General features: G+C 42.6%; 1 protein-coding gene across 2 annotated transcripts in view; it reads left to right on the forward strand.

Annotated features, from left to right (window-relative positions):
* The window catches only part of AK5 (adenylate kinase 5), a 329,025-nt gene that overhangs the window by 283,091 nt on the left and 31,759 nt on the right, over window positions 1-14,175 (forward strand). For both annotated transcript variants that reach the window (XM_060202226.1, XM_007534207.3), the window contains exon 12: window positions 2,556-2,672. In XM_060202226.1, the coding sequence (XP_060058209.1) occupies window positions 2,556-2,672 (117 nt within the window). The remainder of the gene's footprint in view (window positions 1-2,555; window positions 2,673-14,175) is intronic.

A 14,175-nucleotide genomic window follows, 5' to 3' on the forward strand; every position in this document is an offset into this window, starting at 1 on the left:
AGTCAGGCGGTAGCCCAGCGGGTTAAGTGCAGGTGGCGCCAAGCACAAGGACCAGCGTAAGGAACTCAGTTCGAGCCCCGGGCTCCCCACCTGCAGGGGAGTTGCTTCGAAGGCAGTGAAGCAGGTCTGCAGGTGTCTCTCTTTCTCTCCTCCTCTCTGTCTTCCCCTCCTCTCTCCATTTCTCTCTGTCCTATCCAACAACAAGGACATCAATAATAAGTACAACAATAAAACAACGAGGGCAACAAAAGGGAATAAATAAATATAAAAAAATAAAAATAAAATGTTTGTCGGGGGCTGGGCAGTAGTACAACGGATTAAGCACACACAGCGTGAAGCACAAAGACCACAGCAAGGATCCTGGTTCGAGCCCCGGACTCCCCACGTACAGGGGGTTTGCTTCACAAGCAGTGAAACAGGTCTTCAGCTGTCTATCTTTCTGTCCCGCTCTCTGTCTTCCCCTTCTCTCTTGATTTCTCTCTGTCCTGTCCAACAGTAACAGCAACAACAACAAGGGTAACAAAAAAGAGGGAAAAGTGGCCTCCAGGAGCAGTGGATTTGTAGTGCAGGCACCAAGCCCCAGCAATAACCCTGAAGGCAAAAAAAAAAAAAAAGTTTGTCAAATGTTGTCTTGCAGATATACATTGCTTAACAATGGGGCTACAGTCTGAGAAATGCATTGTTAATCATTTAACCTCATGTGCACATCATGTAGGGGGGACCGCTTCACAAGTAGTGAAGCAGGTCCACAGGTATCTTATCTTTCTCCCCCCTTGCTGTCTTCACCTCTCCTCTCAATTTCTTTCTGTCCTACCCAATGAAAAATGGGGAGAAAATGGCCACCAGGAGCTGTGGATTCATAGTATGGGCACTGAGCCCCAGCATTAACTCTGGAGGCAAAAAAAAAAAAGTTTTAAACAAATAAATTTTGACAAAGAAAATGGTAGGCATTGCAGGGGGAGGCAGTTGGTGTACCTGGTTAAGCACACTTGGGTTCAAGTTCCTGGTCCCCACCTGCAGGGGGAAAGCTTCATGAGTGGTAAAACAGTGCTGCAGGTGTCTCTCTCTCTCCCTCTTTGTCTCCCCCACCCCTCTCAACTTTTCTGTCTCTATCCAACTATATATATATATATATATATATATATATATATATATATGTATGTATGTATGTATATGTGTGTATATATATATGAAAGTAGCATTGCTAGAACATACTACACTTTATATCTGAAAGTTTGCTCAAGTCAGTGAGGGTCAAATTTTAAACTGTACTTACTGGTAAAAAAATCGACAGTGAATACATCTGATACCATGTTTTGTCTATTTTTTTTTTCTCAGAAAAAGTAAGGGAGAGTGGTAGAAACCATAGCACTGAAACTTCTTTTAATGGTGTAGGGGTCAGGTTTAAGCACATGACAAGGTTACAGGCTACCCAAGTAGTTATTTTGCTGATTTTTTTTGTTCTAATTTTTGTATTATTTTTTTTTGTCAGTGTCAGTGCTTCACAATTCCAAGATCACTTTTTCAGAGAGAGAGAGAGAGAGAGAGATGGGTAAGAGAGAACCACAGCACAGGATTCAATTCAGTGGGACTCAAACCTGAATTTCACACATAGAAAAGCAACACATTATCCAAGTGAACTATTTTGCTGATTCTTTGCCTAATTTTGAATTGACATTTTACCTTCTCATGGAGGGTTTCTGTGTGCAATATGTCTGCCAACTTTTATCTAATGTAAGATGCCTTTTTTTTGTCTCCAGGGTTATCGCTGGGACTCGGTGCCTGCACTACGAATCCACTGCTCCTGGAGGCCATTTTTTTCCCTTTTGTTGCCCTTGTTGTTTATCGTTGTTGTTGTTGTTATTGCTGTCATTGTTATTGGATAGCACAGAAGGAAATCGAGAGAGGAGGGGGGAAGACACCTGCAAACCTGCTTCACCGCCTGTGAAGTGACCCCCCTTGCAGGTGGGGACCCAGGGGCTCAAACCAGGATCCTTACTCCAGTCCTTGTGCTTTGTGCCATGTGCACTTAACCTGCTGCACCACTGCCCAGCCCCCAAGATGCCTTTTTTTAAAGACACCATAGTAAAATACACATAGTAAAATACTTGTATAAGTAACCAGAAAGAAAATAATTGTAAGATATCTGTCAGTTTCATAGACATTAAAATATGTGTGAGGTCCTGATACAGTGAACACAGACCCAGGTTCAAGCACCCAGTTCCATGTTCCTGGTTCAAGCCCCCAGCTCCCCACCTGCAGGGGAAGTCGCTTCACAGGCAGTGAAGCAGGTCTGCAGGTGTCTAGCTTTCTCTCCCCATCTGTCTTCCCCTCCTCTGTCAATTTCTCTCTGTCCTATCCAACAACGACAACAACAACAATAACTACAACTACAAAACAACAAGGGCAACAAAGGGAAAATAAATAATAAAAAAAAAGAAGAAAAAGAACCATGGATTTGTAGTACTGACACTGAGCCCCAGCAGTAACCCTGATGGTAACAGCAACAACAGTAGTAATAATTTCAGATCCTGACCCTTCTCCCTCTACTGCAGGGCATCGTTCTGAAGCTCCTGGAAGAGGCCATGATGGCCAGCCTCAGTGACACCAAAGGCTTCCTGATTAATGGCTATCCTCGGGAAGTGAAACAAGGGGAAGAGTTCGGACGCAGGGTGAGTTGTTTTCTTTTTCTTTTTCTTTTTAATCTTTTATTTATTAATGAGAGGGATAGGAGGAGAGAAATAGTACCAGATATCATTCTGGTATACGTGCTGCCGGGAATCAAACTCAGGACCTCATGCTGTGAGTTCAGCACCTTATCCACTGCACCACCTCCCGGACCATGTGAGTTGTTTTCTTTCTTTTTTTTTTTAATATTTATTTATTTATTCCCTTTTGTTGCCCTTGTTTTATTGTTGTGGTTATTATTGTTGTTATTGATGTCGTCATTGTTGGATAGGACAGAGAGAAATGGAGAGAGGAGGGGAAAACAGAGAGGGGGAGAGAAAGACAGACACCTGCAGACCTGCTTCACCGCCTGTGAAGCGACTCCCCTGCAGGTGGGGAGCCGGGGGCTCGAACCAGGATCCTTATGCTGGTCCTTGCACTTTGCATCATGTGCGCTTAACCCGCTGCGCTACCGCCCGACTCCGTGAGTTGTTTTCTTAAGGCACATCCCAGAAGAAAACTTGGAGATAGCATTTTGGTTTGGGAATAAATTCAAAGTGTATCACTTTCCCAGTTGCATTAATCACATCTTTCTGTAACGAACAGCAGAGAGCCAATAAATCTGATCCAAAAAGTGAGTGGTGGTGGTGGAAGATTGCGGCTCACCCAGAAAGTGTTCATACGTTTCTCCCTGTTCTAAACTTTCAAAGGCCCGGGGCTGTTTGCATGGATCCATCACTAATCACATCACTACCCAAGCAGAAGATGGGAGGGTGTGTGATAGAGCATTCAAGAAGATCCTTGTTCAGCCTGTAGGTCCAGAGTGAAAAAATGGGAGGGGAGGGTGGAGAAAGGGTACCATGCCTGAGGGAGGCAAGAGAAATTGCTTAAGGGAGTAATGGAGGCTACTTTACACAAAGGCAGGGGTGAACCTAAGTGAAATCTCACCTAGTAGAACCTTTACATTCCCTACCGTGAGGGAAGAACCAGGTTCAAACTCCAGTACTGCACGCAAGCAACTATGAACACCAGAGGAATCTCCACAAAATTGGGTCTTTTCTTTAAATTTCCTTACTGGGGGATTAATGGTTTATAATTGATAGTAAAAGACAATAGTTTATACATGCATGAAATTTTCAGTTTTCAAGCGGTGAAGCAGGTCTGTAGGTGTCTTTCTCTCCCCCCCTCTGTCTTCCCCTCCTCTCTCCATTTCTCCCTGTCCTATCCAACAACAACAATAAAACAAGGGCAAAGAAAAGGAATAAATAAATAAATAAATATTTAAAAAAAATTTTTTTTTCAGCTTTCTACATAATAATCCAACCCCCACTAGGTTCTCCTCTGCCATCATGTTTCAGGACCTGAACCCTCCCCCTACCCCCTACCCCAGAGTCTTTTACTTTGGTGCAGTACACTAATTCCAGTCCATAGAGTTTTCTCTTCTGTTCTTAGTTTTTAACTTCTGACTATGCATGAGATCATCCCATACTCATCCTGCTTTTTCTGGCTTATCTCACTTAAGCTAAAATGGAGCGGATTTGTGGTGTCTGCATGTCTGTTCTCTCTCCCTCTCTATATATACACATATATCAACCCAGGAACAGTGGTATCATTCATGTATAGTTTGGAGCTTTCTTTTGGAAGAAAGAAAATAATAATAAGAAAAAATAAATATATAAATCAACAACTGTAGAGAGAGAGAGATAGGGGGGTGTTGGTCTGCTTCTAAATTCTGCTTCTAAGACCCCTTCTGTTTGATTGGTTTGATCCCCCCTGCTTAACACTGTGTTCTATTTACATAACCACTGTTAACTAAGCACCACCCTGCCTCCAGGGCATTGGTTTAATCCTCACTGTTTTGCACACTTTTTCCTTCTCCCCACCCATCCTACGTACATCCTCTTCGGACCTGACTCTTCCGCCTCAGGATATATAATCTTGCCTCAGGACAAGATTGTGATAAGAAATAGCTTAGATTGTGCTGCATTCCACATGAATAAAGACTGAACTGCATACCACTCAGCCATGAGTCCCTGGTCATCTCTCTCTCCTGTCCGCGAAGCTAGCCCGACAGGGGGTGGGGAGAGAGAGGATTTTTAAAGGGGCTTGAGTGATGGCTTATCAGATAGGGCACATTGCATTGCCATGGACGAGACCTAGGCTCAAACCACAGACCACTTAGGTGTGCCATGACACAGGAGAATCTGCAGTGCTATGTTGAGTCTCCCCTATCTATCTGTCTATCTGAATGAATGGGGAAAAAGTTAACCCTGAATGTGTTGGGTAGTTGCCACCTCCCCCTGGCTTCTTCTTATCCATATGCCTATATAGGGATTTACTGATCCAAAGGTTTGGTCTATTTACATAAATCACTTTTACATAAAGCACTCCAGGGCATTGGTGGTTCAGTTATAGGATTCTCGCCTGTTCCGCCCCCTCCTTGTCACACTCTGATTTTCACCAGTCACTTTTCTCTCCACCCTCTCTATGTCACACCCTGTTTCCACCCTACTTGGCAAGTATATATAAAGACAGCATTGTGAGTTTTAGAGTACTTTACCTTGAGTTTAGCTTAGCTCGTCTTAGATTGTGCTGCGTCCTGCATGAATAAAGAGATACTGCCTACAGCTCAACTATGAGTCCCTGGTCGTCTGTTACCTGCCCATGAAGCCAGCCCAGCGAAAACAACCTAACCCGTCGAAAACGACATGAATGTAAATTAAGGATAATAATAGTGTTTTTAAAGGCAGGAGAATGACTGTTAAAATCAACTCTGTACCCAAGTCCAGTCCCCCCAAGTTCCACCTTCTACTGAAAGAGGTTGAGTTTGGGCTACTGTCAGGGGAATAGCAGTAATAAGTAAAAACTACCAGAGCTCCCATTTATTGGGCTAGTTCTGGGTCAGATTCTGTGCTATACACTTCAGAGGTATTGCCTCTGATTTTTACAAAGTCCAAGCAAGAGGGAGAAGTGTCCCCATTTGTTAAATAAGGACTCCAGAACCCACAAAGACTAGTATCTATATAGGTATCTCTCTAAACTAATTTAAAAATATCTTTAATATTTAAAGGGAGAAATAAACGTTCTTATATACATGATTTCATTTTACTACCTTCGAAATTGATTTTTCAGAAAATATCAGTAGAGATATTTTCCTCACCTTAGAAGAGATGAATTCATCTTGCTTAAAAGAGGCTTGAGTGAAGGTGGGAATACAGAACTTTGGTGGTGGGTGTGATGTGGAACTACAAATTGTAATTTACCTTGTATCATACTATTTATAACAAATGAAATTAAAAAAAAAAAGTGTCTGGGAGGGACCCTCCAAGACCTAAGAAGTAGTGCCCAGTAGAAGCGGGTGACATCTTACTATTCCAGCCATCTTTCTCTCATCAGTATGAACACAAGAGATCTGACCTCTCGTCTTCCAAAGGCAGTGGTGTCACCAGTAGATGAATAGCTCCACCCACTCCCGAGACACACGACAAGGTGACCAGCTTCAGAGGTGCAGGCACCAGCAGGCCAGAGGCCACCTCACCATATTTCAACAGTCAGACACAAGTTTCAAAAGACACCAAATGTTGCATTGTGTTAGACCAAGTACAAACATTGCAGAAGTGAACCAGCACAGAGGCCCAGAAAAAAAAAATCCAGTAAGCCAGAAGCAAATAAGAATGAGGAAAACATTGGAACACTAACTGATGCAGTAATCACAGGAGTGATTCACTCTCTCAATACATAGAGTCCCTGATTTGATCCCCAGCATGGCATATGCTGAAATAATGTTCGTGTGTGTGTGTGTGTGTGTGTGTGTGTGTGTGTGCGTGTGTGTGTGTGTGTGTAACTGTACCCCTGTTATCTTAGTTTTGTTGATCATTATTAAATCACTAATTTAAAAAAAATCAGGATGAATTTAATTCAAGGGAAGGAAATTATAAATTAGAGACACTTAAATTTAAAGGGGGGGGGCTTGATAGTCACACAGCAGGTTAAGTGGCAGTTTATTGACAAGTGCCAGCTGCTGCTGGGATTAAGATTTGAGGACCTGGGGACAGGGCAGTAGCGCAGCAGGTTAAGCACACACGTTAGGAAACACAAAGGTATAAGGATCCCGGCTGGAGCCCCTGTCTCCCTACCTGCAGGGGGGGTCACTTCACAAGCAGTGAAGCAGGTCTGCAGGTGTCTATCTTTCTCTGCCCCTCTCTGTCTTCCCCATCTCTTTTGATTTCTCTATGTCATATCCAACAATAACAACAATAATGATAACAACAACGATAAACAAGGGCAACAAAAGGGAAAAACTAGCCTCAGGAGCAGTAGATTCCTAGTACAGGCACCAAGCCTCAGCAATAATCCTGGAGACACACACACAAATAAAACAAAACAAAATAAAATAAAATAAAATATTTGAGGACCCATCTTCATTCAACTCTAAATGCTACAACATTAATTAAAACAATCTCCAAGAGTTATTTTTATTTTTTTTAAATCTTTACTTATTTATTATTGGACAGAGACAGAGAAAATTGAGAGACTAGGGGGAGATAGGGAAAGAGACAGAGAGACACTGCAGCCTTGCTTCACCACTTATAAAGCAAGATGGGGACCAGGAGCTGGAACCAAAGTCCTGGTGCACTATACTGTGTGTGCCACTTGCCTGGTCCCCTCCAAGAGTTTAGTTTGATCTCCTCCTGAATCGGTTTTATTTGACTTTACTTAGCTGGTCTCTAAACGCATAAAAGAAGATAGTTCACCTTCTTTCCTTCCCTTCAGCTTCCCTTCAGCTTTCTGCTTGCAGCCAGAGTCCGAAACCAATTCCCTGACCTAGTTGGCAATAGTGAACCCTGAACCCTCCAGGATTTCTCCCTGGCTCCACAGCCCCCATCAACAAGGTGGGGGTAGTCAGGGACAGGTAGAGCTGTGTGACAGAGCCTGTGACAGTTCCAGGCACTTCTTCAGTGGGGTTGGCAGCACTCACTTCAGAATTCCAATGAGACATTTTCTCAAAACAACCCACTTTAAGTTCAAGCTTTTGTTTTCCCTTGTTATCCTTTGTGTGTTTCTGTTAGAACTGGGATTCTCAAACATACATGGTTTTACCATTCTGGACAATTTTTTGTCTTTCAAATAGAGAGATAGAAAAGGAGAGAAAGGGTGGGGAAGGTAGCATAATGTTTATGCCAAAAAAAAAAAATCTCTCATGCTTGAGGTCTTAAAATCCCAGCTTCAGTCCCTGACACCACCACAAATCAGAGCTGAGCAATGCTGTGGAAGGAAGGAAGGAAGGAAGGAAGGAAGGAAGGAAGGAAGGAAGGAAGGAAGGAAGGGAGGGAGGGAGGAAGGGAGGAGGAGAGAAGAGGAAAGAAGAGGAGAGAAGAGAGGAGGGAAGAGTAGAAGGGAGGGGAGAGGAAAGAAGCGAGAAGAGAGGAGAATAGAGGGGAGGGGAAGGGAGAGGAGAAGAAAGGAAGGGACTGAAAGAAGGAGAAAGAGGGAGGGAGGGAGAAGGAAGGAAGGGAAAAGGGAAAAAGAAGAAATAAGTCAAATAAAAATGTTTTTGAAAAAGAAGAAAAAGGAAAAGAAAGAGACACCACAGAGCAAAGCTTCCTCCAGCCCCATGTGACGCTGAAGCTTGAACCGGAGTCACTTGCATGGCAGTACGAGCACCTTACTTAGTAAGCTGTCTTTCAGCCCTAAGGGTTCAAACTGTAATGCAAATCAACAACCGTTTTCCAACATGGAATTGAGACTGCTGATCTGCTTTTTGTTTAAATTATGTTTAAATATGCTATACAAGAAATTACCAACTTAACCAAGTTTAATAATACTAAGTGTATATGTACTGTTGTGTGTCCCATCCCCTGAACTATTTTTATCTTGCAAAATAGAAACTCCTCACCTATCTCTTTCTTCCTTTTCCTTCTCACATTCCCTGACAACCACTGTTCTACTTTTTTCCTTCCTTCCTTCCTTCCTTCCTTCCTTCCTTCCTTCCTTCTTCCCTCCCTTCCTTCTTTCTTTTCTTTCCTTCCTTCCTTCCTTCCTTCCTTCCTTCCTTCCTTCCTTCCTTTCTTTCTTTCTTTCTTTCTTTCTTTCTTTCTTTCTTTCTTTCTTTCTTTCTCTTTATTTATTGGATAGAGACAGCCAGAAATTGAGAAGTAGGGGGAGACAGAGAGGGAAAGTGACAGAGAGACACCTGCAGCACTGCTTCACCACTTGTGAAGCTTTCCCCCTGCAGGTAGGGACCAGCATCTTGAACCCAGGTCCTTGCACATTACGACACGTGCACACAAGCAGGTGCATCACCACCCAGCTCCTGTTCTTCCTTTCTCTAACTTTGACTGCTCTGAGTACTGCACACCAGTGGAGTCAGACAGCCCTTTGACGCCTGGCTTGCTTCAGTTAGCCTGACGTTCTTTGAAGCTCATTTGTGTTGTAGTATGTATAACTTTTTTCAGTTACATAATATTTTGTTTATTAATTCATCTGGCATGACTACTTGAGTTGCTTTCATTTTTTTGGCTACTATGCATAGCTTTACTATGATTATGACTGTATAAATATCTCTGAGATCCTGCTTTCAATTCTCTTAGGCATATCCACCAAAGTGGAATTATTAAATCAGACAGCCATTTGATTTTTCTTGCTTTGAGGACCTGTCTTACTATTTGCATACATCTGTGGCACCAGCCACAGTAACTAAACCATTTCACCTTCCCATCAACAGTCTACAAGTGGAGCTTTTTTTTTTTTCTGTAACAGCCATCAGAATATGTCTGGTATAATTATCTTGTGCTAGACTTGGTCTTCATTACTAATGATTAGGATGTTGGGACCGAGAGAAATTGAGAGAGGAGGGGAAGGCAGAAAGGGGGAGAGAATGATAGACACCTGCAGACCTGCTTCACCGCCTGTGAAGCGACTCCCCTGCAGATGAGGAGCCGGGGGCTCAAACAGGGATCCTTATGAGGGTCCTTGCACTTTGTGCCACGTGCGCTTAACCTGCTGCACTATTGCCCGACTTCCTGCATTTGTATTCTTATTACATATTTTCTTTGGAGAAATGCCTACTCGAGTACTCTCTTCAGTTTTTAATTGGGTACTGGGCTTATTTATTTATTTATTTATTTTGCTACTGTTGAGTTTGTAGAAGTTCTTTCTGTATTTTGATAGAAACTCCTTGTCAAATACATGATTTACCCATGTTTTCTCTCATTCGTAGATTGACTTTTCCCTATTGGTTGTGTCCTTTTAGGACTTTCAAACTATCACCTTTTTTGAGCAGTGATAGTACTGTTGGCATCCTTGTAGAGCCTGCCCAGGCAAATATCTTGAAAATTAAAATACACTGCTCCTGTTGAGGTGGGGTAAGAAAAGCTAAGTTTTCACCTCTGGAAAATATTCCTGTAGTCTTAGACAAGTTACTCAACTTTAAAATCCTCTGCAAAATCCCAAATGATAACATGATAATATTTACCAAACACTATGTAGAGGTGTGTTTTGTTTTGTTTATTCTAGAGTACTGCTAAGCTTGACCTTATAGTGGTGTGGGGGATTGAACCTGGAACTTTGGAGCCTTAGACATGAGAGACTGTTTCCATAACCATTATGCTACCTAACCCTGCCCAGTAGGGAGTTTTGTGAACATCAAATGATATACATAAATATCTTTTCTATGACTGAGGAGATAGCATAATGGATATGCAAAAAGATTTTCATACTTGAAGCTCTAAAGTTCCAGCCTCAGTCACTGTACTACCATAAGCCTAAGCTGAGCAATGCTGTCATAAAAATAAATAAATAAGTGTATTTTCTAAACTGTAAATGAGATTCTAAACTATGATAAGCTTGGCTAGTTTAGGGGGTCGTTCCTTTTTGTTGGTTTGTCTTTTTTTGCCACCAGAACTTTACTGGAGCTTCATACCTGCATGATCACACTGCTCTTGGCAGACCCCACCCCTCCGGGTAGGAGGTGAGAGATAAGAGAGGAAGAGAGACAGCTAAGAGAGAAGGAGAGACCACAGTACCACTCATGTCTTTTCCGCTTTGCATGATGCTCCCATGTGAGCCTGGAGGACTTGAGCCCAAGTGTAGAGTTCCCAGCCTCCAAGGCCACTCATTGTTTAAAAAAAAAAAAAAAAAGTCTTGGACAAACCTAAATATCTCTGCACTGTCATGGTCTTCTCCTTTACTATGATTCAGAGTGAGTTAAGAACATTAGACGGGGCCGGGCGGTAGCGCAGCGGGTTAAGTGCATATGGCGAGAAGCACAAGGACAGGCGTAAGGATCCCCATCTGCAGGGGCGTCGCTTCACAAGTGGTGAAGCAGGTCTGCAGGTGTCTATCTTTCTCTCCCCCTCTCTGTCTTCCCCTCCTCTCTCCATTTCTCTCTGTCCTATCTAACAATGATGACATCAGTAACAACAACAATAATAACTACAACAATAAAACAACAAAAGGGAAAATAAAGAAATATATATTTTAAATTTTTTTAAAAAGAACATTATGTAGGGCGGAGGGAAGCTCATCGATGGGGCTACCAACTGAGTGCAGCTCGTCACTCTCTCTGTATGTCCCCTGGGAAGGTCTGAGACTGGGGCCATCTAGCGGCCCTAACAGGGCCCTCCCCGAGCCCGGGGAGGTGAGTTCCCAGAGAACAGGGCTCCGTGCGAGGGCAGACTGGGCAGGAGATGCCGCGAGCCCCCAGCCGTCCCGGCGGATGCCTCCTCGACTGGAGCTTGGAACAGACTCACGGCCAGCAAAGTGAGTTCAATGGCTGAGGTGGGGTACCCCGCCCCGGGGGCCCCATAACCTAATTCAGAATACTCTCCCCCGTCCTAAAAAAAAAAAAAAAAAAAAAATTAGACAACCAATTAATTGGTCTACCCCTGGTATTTTTTACTTTATTTTATTTTATTTATTTTTATTTTTATTTTTTTAAATAATTTATTTCTTTATTGGGGAATTAATGTTTTACATTCAACAGTAAATACAATAGTTTATACATGCATAACATTCCCCAGATTCCCATTTAACAATACAACCCCCACTATGTCATTCATCATCTTTCATGGACCTGTATTCTCCCCACCCAGCCACCCACCCCAGAGTCTTTTACTTTGGTGTAATACTCCAATTCCATTTCAGGTTCGACTTGTGTTTTCTTTTCTAATCTTGTTTTTCAACTTCGGCCTGAGAGTGAGATCATCCCATCTTCATCCTTCTGTTTCTGACTTATTTCACTCAACATGATTTTTTCAAGGTCCATCCAAGACCATTTTTTACAGCTGAGTAGTATTCCATTGTGTATATAGACCACAACTTGCTCAGCCACTCATCTGTTGTGGGACACCTGGGTTGCTTCCAGGTTTTGGCTATTACAAATTGTGCTGCTAAGAACATATGTGTACACAGATCTTTTTGGATGGATGTGTTGGGTTCCTTAGGATATATCCCCAGGAGGGGAATTGCAGGGTCATAGGGTAGGTCCATTTCTAGCCTTCTGAGAGTTCTCCAGACTGTTCTCCACAGAGGTTGGACCAATTGACATTCCCACCAGCAGTGTAGGAGGGTTCCTTTGACCCCACACCCTTTCCAGCATTTGCTGCTGTTACCTTTTCTGATGTATGACATTCTCACAGGAGTGAAGTGATATCTCATTGTTGTCTTGATTTGCATTTCTCTGACAATCAGAGACTTGGAGCATTTTTTCATGTGTTTCTCAGCCTTTTGGATCTCTTCTGTGGTGAATATTCTGTCCAAGTCCTCCCCCCCATTTTTGGATGGGGTTATTTGTTGTCTTGTTGTTGAGTCTGGCAAGCTCTTTATATATGTTAGTTATTAAACTCTTATCTGATGTATGGCATGTAAAGATCTTCTCCCATTCTGTGAGGGGTCTCTTGGTTTGGGTAGTGGTTTCTTTTGCTGTGAAGAAGCTTTTTAATTTGATGTAGTCCCATAGGTTTATACTTGCCTTAGTCTTCCTTGTAATTGGATTCATTTCATTGAAAATGTCTTTAAAATTTATGCGGAAAAAAGTTCTGCCAATATTTTCCTCTAAGTATCTGATAGTTTCTGGTCTAACATCCAAGTCCTTGATCCACTTGGAATTTACTTTTGTATTTGGTGAAATACAGTGATTCAGTTTCATTCTTCTGCATGTTTCAACCCATTGTTTCCAACACCATTTGTTGAAGAGACTCTGCTTTTATTTTATTTTATTTATTATTGGATAGAGAGAGAAGGAGAGAAAGAAATTGAGAGGGAAGAAGGAAGTAGAAGGGGAAAGAGATGAAGAAATACCTGCAGCTCTACTTCACCACTCATGAAGCTTCCCCCCATGTGGGGACCAGGGACTTGAGCCTGGGTTCTTGCATACTGTAATGTGTGCACTTAACCAAGTGCGCCACCACTTGGCCCCTACCCCTGGTCTCTATATCAAATCATTTATATGATCTCCCCTAAAGTCTAGCAAAACGTGGTCTGGGAGGTATCACAGTGAATAAAGTGCTGTACTCTCAAGCATGAAGTCCTAAGTTCGATCCCTGGCAGTACATGTACCAGAGTGATGTCTGGTTCTTTCAATCTTTCTCTTCCTATCCCTCTCATTAAAAAATAAATAAAATATTTTAAAGAAAGAAAGTATAGCAAAACATGCTATTCCACCGTAAGCCCCATTCAGACAAGTTTTAGCAGAGCCGAAAACTTTCATGGGCTCTGCTAAAAGAACGTAGGCATGAAAAAGTCATCAACACAGTGACTAGAGAGTTCCAATCAATGCTAAAAGTCACGACCCCATTGTGCCATGTATGCTTAACCTGCTGTGCTACTGCCCCGACCTGACCCCATTGCATAGAATGTACAAATGCTCTATTTCTTTTCTTTTCTTTTCTTTTCTTTTTTTTTTTTTTTTTTTTGCCTCCAGGGTTACTGCTGGGGCTCGGTGCCTGCACCATGAATCTACTGCTCCTGGAAGCCATCTTTCCCACTTTGTTGCGCTTGTTGTAGTTGTTATTATTGTTGTCACAGCTGTTGTTGTTTTTTTTTGGATAGGACAGAGAGAAATCAAGAGAGGAGGGGAAGACAGAGAGAGGGGAGAGAAAGATAGACACCTGCAGACCTGATTCACCGCTTGTGAAGCGACGCCCCTGCAGGTGGAGAGCCGGGGGCTCAAACCGGGATCCTAATGCCGGTCCTTACGCTTTGCACCACCTGTGCTTAACCCGCTGCGCTACCGCCCAGCTCCAGTTGCTCTATTTCTTTTACTCAGCTAATGACATTCAGGTAAACAGTCTACAAAAACATGCTTTGATGTATTGCTGTGAGGAGTTTGCAAAGACCAACTATGACACTGATTTGTCCCTGAGTACAATAACTACTTTAAAACCTGATCAGAAAAACAAAGTTGCATACAGGACATGAGCCATTGTGGATTCGTTCGTGCCCTGCAGGGAAATTTTGTACAGACCCCTCCAAATTACAGGCAAGTAATTAATTTGAAATTTGGCAAAG

Source organism: Erinaceus europaeus, chromosome 11 (genome assembly GCF_950295315.1).
Source record: "Erinaceus europaeus chromosome 11, mEriEur2.1, whole genome shotgun sequence".
NCBI lineage: Eukaryota > Metazoa > Chordata > Mammalia > Eulipotyphla > Erinaceidae > Erinaceus > Erinaceus europaeus.